Source organism: Archocentrus centrarchus, chromosome 12, assembly GCF_007364275.1.
Source record: "Archocentrus centrarchus isolate MPI-CPG fArcCen1 chromosome 12, fArcCen1, whole genome shotgun sequence".
NCBI classification, from domain to species: Eukaryota; Metazoa; Chordata; class Actinopteri; order Cichliformes; family Cichlidae; genus Archocentrus; species Archocentrus centrarchus.
The window spans coordinates 9,590,099-9,607,242 of record NC_044357.1 but is presented as its reverse complement, the minus strand read 5'-3'; the positions used below and the strand labels follow the sequence as shown (position 1 = coordinate 9,607,242).

Sequence of the window (17,144 nt, the reverse complement as noted above, 5' to 3'; positions counted from 1 at the left end):
TTTATAATGCATCATTTCTGTATATGCCAAGAATAAAACTTTTCTAAATAAAATACATAGTTATCTGTGAGGGTGGGGAATGGGGACAGCAGATGAACAGAGAGGAGGAACTTGCAGGGAGTGTCAGAGGAGAGCAGGAACATCGGGGAGAAGCCATCATGGAGGAATGGTAAAACAGATGAAGAAAGCCAGGATGAAGGAGGGAGACGGATGGAAGGGAAAGACTCTTCTCCTTTACCGTGTCGCTGCTCACGGGCACTCTCCTGTGCCACTGCAATACCCCACCTCTTCTCCAATTTTTTTTTTCAGTTGTTCCATAATAATAATAACAATAATAATAATATTAATAATGACCACGACAATGCTAAAAAAATATATATAAACCCCTGCCATGTCTCACAACCATAAGTCCACAAAGGAGGGGGAGGGGGGGGCCTTGCCCTCGAGTTCATCTGAGTCAGAGACAAAGAGAGATGCAGTGGAAATTAAAGACGTAGAAAAAGGAGGAAATCGCAGAGAGAGAAGAGGCCTGACAAATGAGACGGGCCACGAGAGGGAAGTGGCAAATGACAATATATTAAAAAAAAAAAAAAAAAAAGAGTGGGAGGGGAAGAACAAAAACAGGGCAGGATGTGCTATAATGAAGAGGAAATAAACAGCGAAGAGGAAGCAGATCTGAAATGGGGAGGATGTAAGGACCAAAGATGAGTTGTGTCAGGGCGTTGTGATCCACACACTGGTGTCTCTTCTGAGGGTTTTCACAGAAGACTGGTGGAAAGCATGAATGAGTGATGACAACATGGCCTCACTGTGAGTGCGCCCTCTCTCCTTCCCTCAAATTAAGGGGAAAAAAATTGAAATAAAATCCGCAGTCTTCTCCGTGCTGGTCGTTTGTCCCAAGGTGCATCATACCTCTAGGAAGCGAGAGCTGCTAGACTTGGCATGGAAAGGCTCGGACCACATGCGCCGCAAATCCCCCTGTGGACCACAAACACCAGCAGAACCACAAATTAAGAGTCTTCAGAAAAAAGTAAAACATAAATCTCTCTGCCTTCATACGGCTATGTCCATAAGCTGTGTCAGTGGTAAGAGAATCAACACCTAAGACATTATTATAAACCATTTAAATACACAAGTATGAGTTTCCTGTTTATGTCAGATGAATGTGTATTGAAAAAACATGCTGCCAATTTATCGTCTTCTGATTTTTCCCAATTTACAGTCTCAGTATCCACCAGTTTATGAAACGCTTATGAACAGGTCTTTACCACTTTAGAAGTATGTGTTACCAGGATGTGTTATAGAAACTGAGTGCGGTACATAATGTCACTCAATTAGATTCACACTTCTCTAAAGAAAAGAGCTCCTCCCCCCTTTGTGCTTCAGGTTTTCTTTTTTAACAAAACTGCAACAGCGAGGAATTTGAAACAGTCCGCTGCTGCCACTGTACCTTCAGATAGGCCATAGTGAGCAGAGGCAGCAGGGTGAAGGGCACCAGGTAGAGCAGAGCGGGCTGTGCAGCACGATGGATCCTGGAGGCCACAGTGGCAGTCAGCAGTCCTGAAGAAACATCAACATCATGTCAAATACTTATAAGTGAAAACATTTTGAAAAATCTGTTCCACCATCACACTGAAACAATATAACCTTGACCTTTTACATCCATCTGTCCATAGATTGACTGCTTACCTACAAAGTATCCGATGAGAGTGCAGTGGAAATACGAGACGCGTTGCATGCGTCCAGACATGTTACCAGGCCCTGGAACTTCCCCAGTTGCTTGCTTCTTGTAATTATCGTAACGCAGGACAAAGCATAACAGCAGCCCTGGCATCACAATGTCCCCTATTCCCAGCATCGAGAAGTGACTTCCTGTAGAACTGCACAGAAGCAAAGGGCAAAAAAAAAATGAAGGTAAATCAGCTCCCTATGTGTGTTATTTGTGTTTCATCACTACTTTCCTAAAGCCAACACAAGGTCCTGAGCAAATATCAGACTGAAACCAGACAAAAGCCAGTCGTCATGGTAGCAGCACTGTGGTTATTATGTTCACTGAAGCAGAAAAACTGTTGCACGAAAGAAAAACTGACAGCTTCAGGAGACATAGCTGCACAGTGTCGGCTTCAGCTGTATGTTAACTGCAGCTTTGGACTGAACCTTGGCGCTACTAACACACTGATGTTACAGGTCAACTAGAGCTGCTCATTTCCAGCTCTATTATTTTTATTTTTGGACTTTGTATCATTCACAGTTCAAAATAATCCTTATTTAACTTGTACTTGGCCCTGGTTCAGCAACTCAGTTCAACCCTCATCCAGAAGAAACTGTTTTAGGTCCTCTCCCTTTAAGCCTACTTTCTTCAGACTGGTTGTGCCTGACAAACAGTGTGAACATCAGGTGGGTAGACCTGCTGCGCTTGAGATTACCATAGTAAGTATACACCCCCCACCCCCCTCCACAATGCAGATACAGGAGTAGAAAAAACTGCCCAAAACAGAGCATTTAGTACAGTCTGAAACTTAGATTCAGTTTTTGTTTTTTTAAGGGCTAAACACTTTACATCATATCTTCATGAATATGGAATACTAAAAAAACTGGGAAAATATGAAACTAATATGGATCCAGGGATCAGTTCATTCACGGTGTGGAGGGAATATGAATGAAGAGGTATAGAGACTCAGCAAGATCTTGTTTGAAACTTTGGTAATTGTTTTCTCAATGAATCATTTGGTCAATAAAATTCCCCCCTAAAAATAACAAAAACTAACTAAAGCACGAGCACAGTCTTTGTCTTACAGTATCAACGTAAACAGTCAGGTTATTGTCATCCAACAAAAATAACCCTCATTTCCTCCCACCCTCCTCTATGACACTGAGCCAAGGAAATGTTTGGCATCTCTGTCAAAAATAATAATGAACTCATCTACTAATTCATCTATAGTTTCAACCCTATTAACTATTAAAATGTACCATTTAGCATGCTGTGCTGACATTAATTTGGGAGCTATTACTTTTAGAGGCTCTCTGTTGAACAATCCTGGGCTTACTTCAGCTGTTGTTGCAAACCTGTTGTTGACACAAAAACCATGAGATGACAATACTTTAGGATTCACCTCCTGGGGCCTGACAGATGTCTTTTCAAGGGTCAGTAATATTTAGCACAGGTAAACGTCAAAAACCTGAGCGGAGTAATGAGGTGAGCGACTGAATAAAGGTCACACATCATGTATTACCTGGGAAAGACCAGTTTTCCAGGTAAGGAGAGGCGGGGTACATCACGGCCCATCCCAGGCCCCAGATGGAGCTTCCTGGACAGAACATCTATGGGATTTTCAGCAGGTTGAGTGGCTACTTTCACCATCACATTACTATTGAAGATGTATGCTGAGAAAAACACCTGGAGAGAGAGGGAGAGAGCAGGCCGTTAACACTTATCGCCTTTCACCACAACCCAAACTACCTTTGTGTGACTGTCATAAAGCTCAACACACAGCGTTTAATTATGTGAAGAAAAGCAAGAAAATCCCACTTAAAAGAAGGTGACTGCAGCCAGTTTGATATTAAATAACTTGTTCAAATTCATAAGTAGGGATGGGTACTGCTTCTAAATTCGTTTTGATAAGAGTGGTGCCACCATCAATATTTATGCATTTTTAATGCGGACATTTCAAACTCATAATCGCTCTTCAATAAAGACAAAGCAACCAGTCTCAAGAGATTACGTTTGACTACTATGTGTGTGCATTTTGTGCTCACCAGTCGTGGCTGACAGTGCAGACTGTTCCAAAGTGTGGGCTCACTTTGATGTATTTAATGGAAATACTGCTGAATGCCATAAAACTAAATGTATATGATATTCAGCTTTCCTTTTTACCTACGCGAAATTCAAAATTCTATAAATCTGAAGCAGAGCAGCAGGTTTGTTTGCAAAGCGGCTGCTGTACCGCTTTCTGATTCTGATGCTTATGGGATTTGTCAGACTCAAAGGCAAGTGACTGGACTTTAAATCAAGGTAACACTCAATACTGGTGTAAAAATGTGTCTGTAGTTATTAACTCAGGACACAGTTGACTGTTTTTAAGCATTTTTAAAAAAAATGCTGCTAGTGCTAGGAAAAGCACACACACAGCTTCGTCAGCGGACGAGATATCCAAGTTTCACCTGTTCTTGATCACTTGATAAATTCATTTAAAAAAAAAAAAAAAAAAATACTTGGATGGGTCTCCTAAAAACTGATACAGGAATTTTAAGACTGATACCATTAATCAAAGATCTGATATATCAGCTGATATTTTTCTTCTTTCAGATATGTGAAACACTAGCAGCTTTCATAATATGGTTGAAACTTGATCTCCTGTCACTTCTTTTCATTTATCTGCTGTTATGAATGTCAATACAGATAGATCGACAAATAGATAATATTGGCTAATAATACTGGCCGTCTAATAAATCAGCTCAGCTCTACTCCTACATATACTGGAAGCCACTCAAGTATACAACTAGGTCCATAAGCATTTGGATAAGAAGACACTTTTTGTGTAACTTCTGCCTCTGCACACCCTCATATATTGGATTTTTAAACAAACAACCAATATGTGATTGAAGTGCACACTTTAAGCTGTAATTCAACAAAGGTGCTGCGTCAACTGTTTAGAAATGACTGCAATTTATATACATATACATTTTTAGAGGTGTCTCCAATCTTGTGTCTCACAGTTGAAGACTCCAGCGCTGACAGCTGCAGTCCAAGACAGTAATCATAGACAAGTGTCTAATATAAAATAAGGATGCATCTTCCAGGTCATGAAAATTAGGCCAATGCATAAGTGTCTTACCCCTGCATTCTATCTTAAGGCCTGATGGTGAGAACTGTGGTTACAATAAGACTTCTGGTCCTGCAGAAGTCTATAGGAACACAGCTTTCTGACTTGACCTCTGTAAACACTTTCCTGCTGAGTTTATGGGCTCAGTCACACATTTTGGGTCTAAAACATACTTAAAATATTAAGTATGTTTTATAAATCTAGGTCACGCCACTTATCAAAATAGAGGAATTTTAGTGGTACAGAACTGCACACTCATTGGCTAACAAGTTGTCAATCACGTCATTAGAAAATGAGCATGCAGTTTCACAGTCAGACCCGTCTTTCCTCATCACATTCGGTTTTTTTGCAACCAAGAAAGCGACAGCAGGAATGCTCAACTTGAGGCTTCAAAATGGGACTTCAGAAACCAGTGGGTGATGTTATGGTAGCTACATCCATCTTTTATAGTGTCTATACCATCACTGCAGTCCTTGTTCTGCTCTAGAGATCCGCTGTGAGCTGGAGCACAATTCAAACCAGAACGCACAGCAGGTGGAGAGCTGCTGCTGCGATGCTCTGGCTCATCTAGGCTGCTGAGCAGAAAGGACTACTGTCATCAGCTGTGGTCTAAGATAGTGGAGCTGAAGGCCATTTACAAAACAAACTTTCTGAAGAGAGCTGAATATTTCTCTGCTATTTATAGTCACAAAATATGAATGGTATTCTGTATTAATATCTTTGAAAATCAAAAATCGGATACATGACTCTTTTTGTGTCTTAAAATATATTTTCTTTTCTCTGTTTTAAATGGCTTCAAGTAGAACGCAACACACTACAGACAAAAATGGAAGAACTGCTTAGTGACCAGACCCGGTACTGTTGAAATATTTGTGATACGATAAAATGAGATGTTTGTGCACAAACAGGAGAAACACACCAAAGCTAAAGAACACTTCAGCCTTCACAAAGTTCTTAAGATCTGCCAGAAAATGATAAATAAACTTGAAAGGTTTTTAATTTCTTGGTGAATTAGTGCACTTCATCTTAGTGTTTCCTGGACTAGGATCCAAACCCACCTTCATTATTCCTTTAACAGGTTAATTTTCTAGAGTTTTTTTGCTGTTTTTTGAGTCTTTATTTTTTCATTTGCTCAGCGCTGTTTGGAAAATCTGCTATCAGTGCTTTTGAGCAAACTCACTACTATTCAATGTAAAATACATTACTTAATCAGCAATAGCAGATACCCTCCTACAGGTTTCAGGAATAAATACAAAGGCTATTATGAGTGCGTCTTTCATATATACAGTCTGCTTGCTGTGTCTCATGAAAGCTGCTTGTATGTCAGCTGTGATGCAGGTTTAATTTGGGTTGGGAGCATTTCTTACCCAGAACACATCATAAATGAGTAGTCCTGACAGCAGCAGGCAAGACACCTTCAGACTGGGAAGTCGTACAAATGCAATCATGGCGACACACAAGCCCATGGCTAAAGCTGCAAGGAGAGGACAACACAATTTCACATTTTCAAAAAAAAAAAAAAAGGATTAAAACAGCAACATGGTAAAAACTGTTCATATTTTCAAATAATTTTCCTACTCAAAATTGATTTTCTCAAGGCTGCATCACTCAACATGAATACTAACATACACTTTTCTCCAAGTTGTGAGTCTGTTGTTACCCTTTTTCAAATCCCAGTGAAATTAAATGCCAGTCGTGGTTCATGTGTGTTAGTAATGTGGGTAAAATGTATAACCAATGACTTATATTCTAGACATATTTTTCTACTGTTAGATGAAGGGCACTACTAAAATATTTGAACTATGAATCATTAGAACTTGAAGATGTTAAAAATGTCCTGTTGCTCTATTAAAGTTACATTTATTGTTGCTTCTAGCACACTGCTTAGCAGGCATGTTAAAATAACATCACATCAGACATCTTAATTATATTTCTAAAACCCAGTGATATGCACTAAGACACATTCAAACTAGAGTTATGACAGAGCAACGTACCGTCCATGAGAAGCCAGTGTCCAGTAAGCACCCAGATGAGCACCAACATAACAGAGAGTGAGAAAGACAGGAGCTCAGCCAGAGTGAAGCGCCCACAGCAACCAAATGAAATCCTGCAATAAGACAAAAACACAGAAGAGATGCACTTAAATCCCACAGAGCACTTTTCGTGCACTACATTTTACTGCACATTTTTTACAGGTGGGTATATTTTATAACTGACAATCTGCTGCTTATTTACTGATTTACAAAGCACTAAGGTTCAAGACTACTGGACGAGTGAGTGGAAAGTGTGCCCATAAAGAGCTTCATGGGTCTTGGGGGGTTTTTGGGTTGTAGGATGGAGCCTCTGTGGTTCAGGCTCTCGTGGGTGGGTTCAGTGCATTCAGGTCTCAGTCAAATGGGTGATCCAGACACTGAAACTGATCATCCACAGGGTGATGACTGACTTTCACAAAAACATCTACAGAAGTGCCAGACCCAAGGTTTCAGCACAGACTGCTGCATTGTAACAAGAGGATTAGTGCAATTTACTTCATCTATCAGTGGCTTTATTTGGTGTGATGAGTCTTAATTCACGCATTGATTATCATAATAAAAATAACCTTTTTCAACATGTGGAACAGCTTGTGTATACACACACAAAACAAGAAAGACCAAAGGGATTTTGAGCAGGGTGTGGAATTGTCTTTGCCTATGTAAAGCAGACAAAGGTTCACTTAAACTAGATGAGGGAAGGGGATTTGAATCTTTAAATAAAGTAGTTTGGTCCACGTTGGTTTACTGAGCAGATCTGTTAGCGACTCTTTGCGGAACTGAACAGCTGATTGTTCCAGACCTAATCTAGAGGCCATGTTGAACTAAATATAATTTGTATGCTTAATTTACATATCTCCTAAAAACAAAATACATTTCCCCAGTGGTATTGAACTTTGCACCTAGCTTCAGTTCTACTTTCAGAGAATATAATGCAAAGCATTTTCATGATACCAGGGGCAGTTCAGAGGACAAGGAAACCTGATAAGCAGTAGAAAAAGATGTTTATGAAAATTTTGTGAAAGAAACACAAATTAGCCTTCATTTACAGACAATGAAATCATATGCTTTTCTTACTTGTTCTGTGGGGAGCAGGGTCTGGTCAGATACTGGCACATTGGCAACAAGAGGAATGCAAATGCAATTGTTGCAAGAACTGAGGAGAGGAACAAAACACAGCAGTGAGACCCAAAGTTGAATTCACCTTGACTGCTTGTTGAAGTCATTTCTGCCAGTTTAATGGGGCAGCAAATGGTCTTCAGTTATAATAATGAATGCAGTAAAGAGGTCTTTCCCAGTGTGCAATTACATAACAGTAACATGAAAGCCTTATAATAATTCCATAGCTTGCATGTTTTGTGTGTTATGCGCAAGAGTAGTAGTTACCTGCAGTGCAGATGGTGAAGACCACCTGTACAGAGTCAAAGAAGAAGAACATGACTAGCAGAGACACAGAGGCTCCTATGGGCAGAAACAGGGCCTGTGTGGAGTCTATAGTCTGAATGCCTGAAAAAGAATTCAAGCATTAATGTAAGATGGATTAGAATGCACAAAACATGAATGCACATTATGCGTAACTTTAAAAACACAGGTACAAGTGGAGCAGCTAATCAATCATTAGTAATTACATGAAAATCCAAGAAAAAATGTAGCCTGCAGAGTTCAGGCTTTGCCATGTATGTAACACTTACTGTTGTTTGTGTTGTTGTTATTGAAAGACCCTGCTGTTGAGGGGTTTCCATCCTTATCCTTGTCCTGGTTCTCACAATCCATGTTTAATGATCTGCAGGAGGGAGGGAAAGATAGTATGTGTGATTTGGAATTCCATAATTGGCTCCTCAAAAGCATGTACACTAGTACGAGATGAAGGGAGGTGAAAATGCAACCTCTGCAAATCAGATCTCATTGTGGTTGCTCTAGCAGCTCAGTTTCAGTGTCTTTTGTATGATAAGCACGTTGCAAAAGACCTTCACATTCAGCAAGCAAGCATTTGATTTTATTTCTTTATTCACTAGGTGCAGGCTATTTAATGTTTGGGTTCTAGGTTAGTCTGTATACCTCTTAAAGCAAAAAAAAAAAAAAAAGACAAAAGGAATTATTCAGCCAGTACGCACACAGCATGTCTTTTGTCCTGTCTCCCTCCCCTCAGCCCCAACTGGTCACAGCAGATGACTGCCCCTCCCTGAGCCTGGTTCTACTGCAGGTTTCTTCCTGTTAAAAAGGGAGTTTTTCCTTCCCAGTGTCACCAAGTGCTTGCTCATAGGGGGTCGTTTTGACTGTTGGGTTTTCTCTGTATTATTGTAGGGTCTTTACCTACAAAACAAAGCACTTTGAGGCGACAGTTTTTTGTGATTTGGCGCTATATAAATAAAATTGAATTAATATTTCCTCGTCATAAGCCAAATAGATAGTCAATACGGACTTTCCTGTTATTGTCCAGGCCTAGTCGGGAAACACTGGTCCAGTCTGATGACTTGCTAATAAGAATAAGAAAAATTCGAGTAATTCGAATAACTCAATTATTAAAAAAATCCGCGACAGTTTTTTTTTTGCTTTGATGCTTCGTTTAATCCACAACTCTGTAGCACTCAGGTGTCACCATGTAAGCGCAACCATTTCACCCACATTAGCAACTACAAACACCCCTGCAATAGAAATTTATTTAGGAGGACAAGTTTGAATAAAAAATATTAAATATTAAATCCTGTGTAGGCCCCTGTTGAAAAAAAGAAAAGAAAAAAAGAATTAACACAACTGCAGCAGTGAAAATGCTGCTGTCAGCCCCTAACTAATTAAGTTAGCACTTGAACAAAACATTTACAGAACATTCTTATACTATTAAAACACACACACACACACACACACACACACACACACACACACACACACACACACACACACACACACACACACACACAGGCCGATCACACAGCTGTGTGATCTTGTGTTTAATGTGATCCTTATATTTTATTATAAAAAATGGCCAATTTTTGTGAGATTTTAAATTTCATTGTTAAGCAACTTCCCACATTTTACCATTTTTAAAACTTCTGAAAGGCTGATTTCAGACATTTTAATACCAATTAAGGTGTATTAAGATTATCCAGAATACAGAGTAGTAGTGCCTGGTTTTTATCCCATCCAAGGTATAGAAGGCCTGAATGAATAACTATTAAGTTGTTTTTTGTGATATTTCATATAAGGTTTTGTTTTTTGTTTTTTTATTACACTTAGTTACAAAATGTTTGCATATTTTCTAATGTTTGCCAACTTTAATGGAGATATTTTTTCTATGTACATTTTTCTTATGTTTATTTTTCCTATTTCTAATATCTTTAATATTGTGGTGTACAATTGTACTGCATTGATACTCTTTGTAAAATTATAAAAGTATATTATGATTATAATTGTTGGCACATATCTGCTACCTTTGAGGTGGTTTTCTCTGCAAATTTTTCATTATGTGATAAGAGCTCTGCTTTCTAATTGGTATTGGACTCTTACCTGGCATTTATATACTGCTAAAAACAATTAAAGGAACACTTCAGAGTACTGAATTAAAGTCAGTTAAATTTCTGGGATATTGATCAGGTCAGGTAAATAGCAGAGGGAGATGTTATTCAGTTTTAGTTGCTTTGGTTTTAATGAAATTAACAACAGGTGCACTAGACGCGCAACAATGAGACAAACCCCAAAACAGTAATGTTTTTTTGTGTGGAGGCCACTCACATTTTTTCCCTCCTCATTTTTTCTGACTGTTTAAACTAGTTTGGCATTTGGAAAGGGTCAGTTTCCATACTGGTGGCATGAGGCGATACCTGGACACTACACTACAGAAGTTGCACAGGTAGAGCAACTCCTCCAGGATGGCACATCAATATGTGCCACTGCCAGAAGTTTTGCTGTGTCTCCCAGAACAGACTCAAGAGAATAGAGGAGATTCCTGGAGGCAGATAGTTACTCTAGGAGAGCTGGACAGGGCTGTAGAAGGTCTTTAACCCAACAGCAGGACCGGTATCTGCTCTTTTGTGCAAAGAGGAACAGGATAAGCATGGCTAAAGCCCTACAAAATGACCTTCAGCCAGCCACTGGTGTGAATGTCTGACCAATCAGCAACAAACTTCATGAGGGTGGCCTGAGGGCCTGACGTCCTCTAGTGGGCCCTGCGCTCACTGCCCGGCACCATGGAGCCTAACTGACATTTCAGTGATGGCCTCGGGAGGCACAGACCTCTACAGGCTAGGCAATGGCACCCTGACTGCCATTAGGTATCGGGATGAAATCCCTACACTGCTGCAGTAGAATATGCAGGAAATTCCTGGAGGATGAAGGAATCGAGACCAGCCCCCACATTCACCTGAGCTAAATCCAATAGAACATCTCTGGGACATTATGTTTCAGTCCAACCGACCTCAGACTGTCCAGGAGATCAGTGATGCCCTGGTCCAGATACGGGAGGAGATCCCCCATGATGCCATCCACTGTCTCATCAGGAGCATGGTTGAGTACCATTTTGAGTTGCTGCATTTACATTTTGACTAGCCTGCTGCATCACTTTTTCACTTTGATTTCTGGGGTGTCACTGAATTCAGCCCTCTGTATGTTGATAATTTTAATCTCCATCAAACAATGTGGCATCCTTTTGTTCCTAACACATTATTCAGCCCTTATCAGTATAGATCTAGATCTAGAACTGAGTTCTGATGTGTTTTCTAAGTGCTCCTTTCATTTTTTTGAGCAATGTACATTGTGATCGTCGGTTGTCTTAAACTACACTGATTACTGCTTACTTCTGAAATGTACCCACCTTTTTGCCCTTTAATAAATATAGTATAAATATACTTTTGTTTTGTTTTTTTCTTGCAGAGTTCTGGTGGGTTTTTTTTTTTGTTTTTTAATCTAATGGTCTTCATTTAAGGATCTGCAGGAACCTTGACAGACTCTCTGTGGCAATCCCCACATTTAACCATCACTGCATTTAATGTGACCACCCAGATCAGCTATAAACACTTCTGATTTCTAACATGGAAAGAGAATAAATGTCATGTTTTCACCTCCTGCCATTTCTCAATCTCTTCAATGCAATTAAAATGTCAGCGACATTTATGTTTTCCACCTTAGCCAATTTTTAAATATTTTGGGAGATTTTGATTTATTTTTGCTGTCTCTGCTGAAGATTAATAGCATGCAAAATGAAACCGACTGTCTCCCAACAGCAACCTCCTCAGACTAGAATCAACAGAGTGCAATAAGTGCAATTTAATGCAGTCTGTTTAGCTGTCATTTTCAAATATTAATTACAGTCCACTAATGACTATAATATTAACCATTAAATTTTGTCTGTTCCTTTGCAATTCTAGCGACTGTGCTTGCTGAAGACGTGGCTGAGTGGCAGTTTCATGGTATAATAATCACAGTTATTTCTGAACAAGTGGGCCTATATGAAGGTTTACAGTGGCTCAATCTTCTGTCAGGAGCATAAAGTATATGGAGATTTTAATGTTATTTTTAAGAAAATAAATAAAGCACAACATAAGACAAAACAATAAATAATCACAAGTTCTGTTAACAAAAACAGGATTAGAGTTGGTCCTTAAGAGGCTACTTCTCTGCTTTTTGGTTAGATGTATTGCCCCATTTATTGCTGCTGTTTCTATGAAAAAGTCAACATATGTCCTGTTCAGATTAATTTTGCCACAGTGGAGCTGTGACATGAGACTTTGAAACAAACTTATTCCTCCAAACACTGTGGCACAAATGATCCTATCTTCAGGAAAAACACCTGTTAGCCTCAAATAACAAGTTTTCTCTGCTTCACCTGGTTACCTGAGAACCACCCACAGTTAAAGTCCAACACAGATTTTGATTCATTTATTTAAAAAAAATTTCAAACAACAGATACAACTGCTGTATGTCTGTGGTACATTTCTAAACTGTTTTCATCATTCTCTGTCTGTCTTTAGTATAGTGTAATAATGGACTCCCTGCCAGATATTAATACTGTTATGTTACCTGACTAATAAACAGGACTCTGCATGTGAGAAATTTTGCAAATGTGCAGTTGTAAGTGCTGCAAGTTGTTTATGTTTCAGAGATTATAATGTGCCATGATATTCACCTTGTTGAAGAGTTAGTTAATAAATAATTGCTTTCTTATTAATTTTTATGTCATATAATTAGAAGTATGAATAAGCCCCAGGCACACAGGCCTAGAGACTGGTTGGCAACCCCCTGGCAAGCACTGGTCACTGGGGAAAAACTGAGTATTCCCCATCCAGTTGTGAGTAGTTGCTTGCTGTTGCTAGGTGACACTGGTCACAAAGAGGTATACAGTGTTGTACCAACTACTTCCTTGCGATTGCTTTGGTCACTGGCAGACTGCCATGGCTGCCCATAATCTGTAATCTTTAATCAGACACAATGTGTCTTATTACTGTTTAAATAAACCACCTGAAAATGTGGTTTATATACTGAAAAGGGGCCAATGGTAAAGCGCATATTCATACAGATACAGATTATCCATGAGAGGAAAACTAGAGCGATATGACAATTTTGCTGTTTGTTAAGCTAAACATAACCTGTCTCGGTTTACACCAAGAAGCAAAGTTTATAAGGCAATTTATGTGCTAATAAATCTCCTCAGAAACAAATGTCTTATACTTTGATACCCCCACTGACTTGAACACTAAAAAACAGGACTATATTTTACTGTCAACCTACTGCAACAAACAAAGAAAGAAACCTTTTCTTTCATAAGACACAAGAGTTTCAGACATATCTGGCAGAAAAAGTACTGCAAACTGAGTATTTATAGACACTCACCTGAAGCTGCCATAGACGATGAGCAGAATGGAGATGAGGAAGGTGGACACCTGGCTGGAGTCAACTAGGGAGTACGCCCTATAAAAGAGACACAAACATTACTTGTTGCTCAAATCACTATGTATGGGCATTTAATAACTATAAAAGTAAGGTTCATTCACAATTGTTTTCTTAGTGGTCATAACAATACTGTTATGTACTGTTGAAGAGCAGGGACACAATAATCTGACAACTAATGGTGCTTCTATTGATATTTATGTAAGGTCATTTCATTTTACCATAGCTCAAGTTTTCAAATTCCTAACACTCAGACGCCATTGTCAAGCAACTGCACTTGATGTTGGTGTGTGTTTACATTCTGTGCTCTTCGGTCACAGCTGTCAGGGTAGACTGTTCAAAGGTCTGGGCTCAATTCACTACGTTTAATAGCGATGCAATATACTACGTGTAGAAAGTACAGAGAGCAATAGCAGCAACCTCAATAAAGTCTCACAAATATAGCTGCTATGAATCTGAGGCAATGCAATGAATTTCACTGCTGCAGGAAAGTGGCTGCTGTACTGGAGAGCAGCCTCTCAACTGTGATGCTGAATGGATCTGTCAAACAAAAAATGTAATGGTCTGGACTCAAAGTCAAGCTAACACTTGGCATCATTAGGATCATTAGGTTTAATATTTTATTACTTTAAACATTCCTAGTAAGTGCTTAGACATGAAGCAGCCACAATTTCATCACTTGACTGCAGACAGACACTAAAATAAAACCGTTTCATCAATAAAAATGTGAAAACGAGACTGCAAAAAAGTATCACAGGTTTCAGGACTCCAAAGTATGCGTGTTTCACTGGCAAAAAAAAAACCTAAAATGCACAATTTAACTATAGTAGTGTTTACTTTTTTTTTTTTTTTAGACAAAAAGGTTAATAACAAAAGTTAGCCCCTCTTCTACACCAGCAAACAGCAATGTGGCATCACTGCAGTGGAGTTAACCCAAGTGAAGAACAAAAGTTAAGAGTTTAACAGGTACTCCTAAAAGTACTCCTGTTACTGTAAATGCAACTAAACCTTTGTGGATAAATGACCAAGTCCTTTATCATATCACATGTTCAACAAGTATTTAGAACTTTTGTGTGCTTGCATCTACTGCTCACTGGCATATTGTTTTAAGCAACAGTGCTCTTGGTAAGCTGATAATTACTAAACTAAAGCAGTGATATTTCTGTATTTTACACATAGATAAAATTAAAGGTATTAAGATATTAATAATAATAATATTAATAATAATACTTTCCAAACCAAAAGTGCCAACCAGTGTACCACTATGCCACCCAATTTAAAGTTATATTGAATAAAACATCAAATTCAGGAGGATTAAATGGGGGTACACTCTAATGCTGATGAGCCTGCAGCCTCCTGGGTTTAACACAGATCCATGGCTTGCAACTGAAAAGAGTTCAGCTCAAGGCATCGTAACGGAACTTCACTAACCAATGGTTGATGTCATGGTGGCCATGTCCACATTTTACATCGTCTATGATTTAACTCCAAAATATGAATAGGAGTAGTAGTGGTAGGAGTATAGATGAGTAGTATCAGTATTAATAAAGGTGCATCAACGCAGGAAACCTGTCGCTTTGTAGCTCATAGCTCATTGGTAGAAGCTTGAGTAGAAGTTGGTAGAAGTTGAGAAAAGTTTAACTCTGGATCCATCCACTTCACACCGCTAGCAGTTCACCTACTGTCTCGCTTTAAGTCGCCAAATGTCATTAACCTGTGATCTCTGGTCACCATGTCGCTGCCAGTTGCTTCCAGGATAAATGGCATTTAAGGATACTCATTGCTTGGCTTATATTTTAAATTGCACAGAGCTGGCTGACCAACTGACTTAACTTCAGCCATTTTCATGTACTTTAGCACAATAATTTTGCTTTTGGATATACTGCTATGCTAGTTGGAGAAGTTCACTAGCCACTTGATGTAATCTGACATTTCTTTCATTTAAGACATCCCATTTTGAAAGAGAAATTTCTGTTCCAGAGTGATTTTAGCATGCATGATATTTTCCAGTGTGTGTTTTTGTTAGGTTTTTTTTTTTTTTTTTTTTTTTGGGGGGGGGGGGGGGGGGGGGGGGGGGGGGTAGCAAGAGGAAAAGAACGCAAGAGGAAAAGAGAACATTCATTCTACTAAACTAAAATAGAAGTATTACAACAACAACAACAAAATCTATTTTCTATCACACCAGGAAAAAGAAGAAAAAGTCAGGAAAAAATATGTTGAGCTGAGAAGGGTTACTCAGTGAGTCAGGATGGACATGATTATAGTCAAATTTACTCAAACTTGGATTATGGAAGAGGAAATGTGAGCTTCAAAATTGGTATATTACAGGGGAAGACAGTTCAACCCTTAGATTTCCCAGACTGTGGTGAATTGTGTAAATAAACCTCTCTGAGAATAAAGGTGGTTTTCCTGCTGGATTCTACTCTATAATCATTCAGCTGAAGAGTGCACACCCAGAGACATATAAAACATCGGTGATGTCCGAATAAATTATGGCTCCAGTTCTTTCTATGGAGCATTTTTTCAGCACCATGCTGAAAACAGATACTAGCAGAAAACTGCAATTTGAGACAGTCATTTCAAATACTATACCTGACTATCTCAAATTGGCTGTAGTAATTTTATCACCACATGCAACACATTATCCCCAGCAAAGTAGCAGAGTAACAATGTAACCACAAAAATGATAAACTGGGTGGAGCACATCTACCACTTGGAATTAAAATAATGAAGTGTGCAATTTGTACCAGCAAGTGTAAACTAACTGAGCAGTATGTCCATTTCATACAAAGGTACAGCACTGTGCATTTTGTACACAAAGAGAACTGGGACAGCGGAGTTCAGTTAACAATCACAGTGGCCTGTTAAAAAATAATAATTAAAAAAAAAACAAAAAAAAACCTTTTATGACTACATAACCAAACATGCAACAGAATGTGAAAAGATACTGAATGAATGAATTATCACCACACATCCCACTGAAGCTGCACATTGCTGTTGTGCTGCACACAGATGTACATATTCTGTTCCCCTGAGATGACTGGACATCATAATGCACACAACAAAGCAGTGAATGAGGCAATACGATAGCAGAATCTGAATTGCTAATTTTGTTGCATGTTAAACTGAGAACTGGGGAAAAGCAAGCTATCGATCAGGACAATCAATGAGGCAAATAGGACACAGTTACAGGCACATGGGAAACTGTACACTAAAAAAAAAAAAAAAAAAGAGAAGGGGGGGGGGGGGGGTGTTTGGCTCCCAATAGTAGTACGGTTTTGATTTCTTAAGTTCAGGTTTAAATTAGGACTGGTTTTATTGGTGTCATTACAGAGAAAATGACTGACCCACTGCTGGAAAATGAGCATCAAATATCAGTTCCGTATAAGTTTAACTACTTGCAATGAATAGT

At 39.0% G+C, this 17,144-nt stretch overlaps 1 protein-coding gene across 1 annotated transcript in view; it reads right to left on the bottom strand.

Moving 5' to 3' along the window:
• Positions 1 to 669: 669 nt before the first annotated feature.
• Positions 670 to 17,144, bottom strand: part of sppl3 (signal peptide peptidase 3) — a 31,932-nt gene continuing 15,457 nt past the window's right edge. Inside the window, exons 2-11 of the mRNA XM_030743186.1 lie at positions 13,676 to 13,753; positions 8,545 to 8,636; positions 8,240 to 8,359; positions 7,931 to 8,009; positions 6,818 to 6,930; positions 6,191 to 6,297; positions 3,234 to 3,397; positions 1,690 to 1,880; positions 1,451 to 1,560; positions 670 to 978 (exon numbers count right to left, since the gene is read on the bottom strand). Coding sequence (XP_030599046.1) covers positions 907 to 978; positions 1,451 to 1,560; positions 1,690 to 1,880; positions 3,234 to 3,397; positions 6,191 to 6,297; positions 6,818 to 6,930; positions 7,931 to 8,009; positions 8,240 to 8,359; positions 8,545 to 8,636; positions 13,676 to 13,753 — 1,126 coding nt within the window. The 3' untranslated portion in view covers positions 670 to 906. The remainder of the gene's footprint in view (positions 979 to 1,450; positions 1,561 to 1,689; positions 1,881 to 3,233; positions 3,398 to 6,190; positions 6,298 to 6,817; positions 6,931 to 7,930; positions 8,010 to 8,239; positions 8,360 to 8,544; positions 8,637 to 13,675; positions 13,754 to 17,144) is intronic.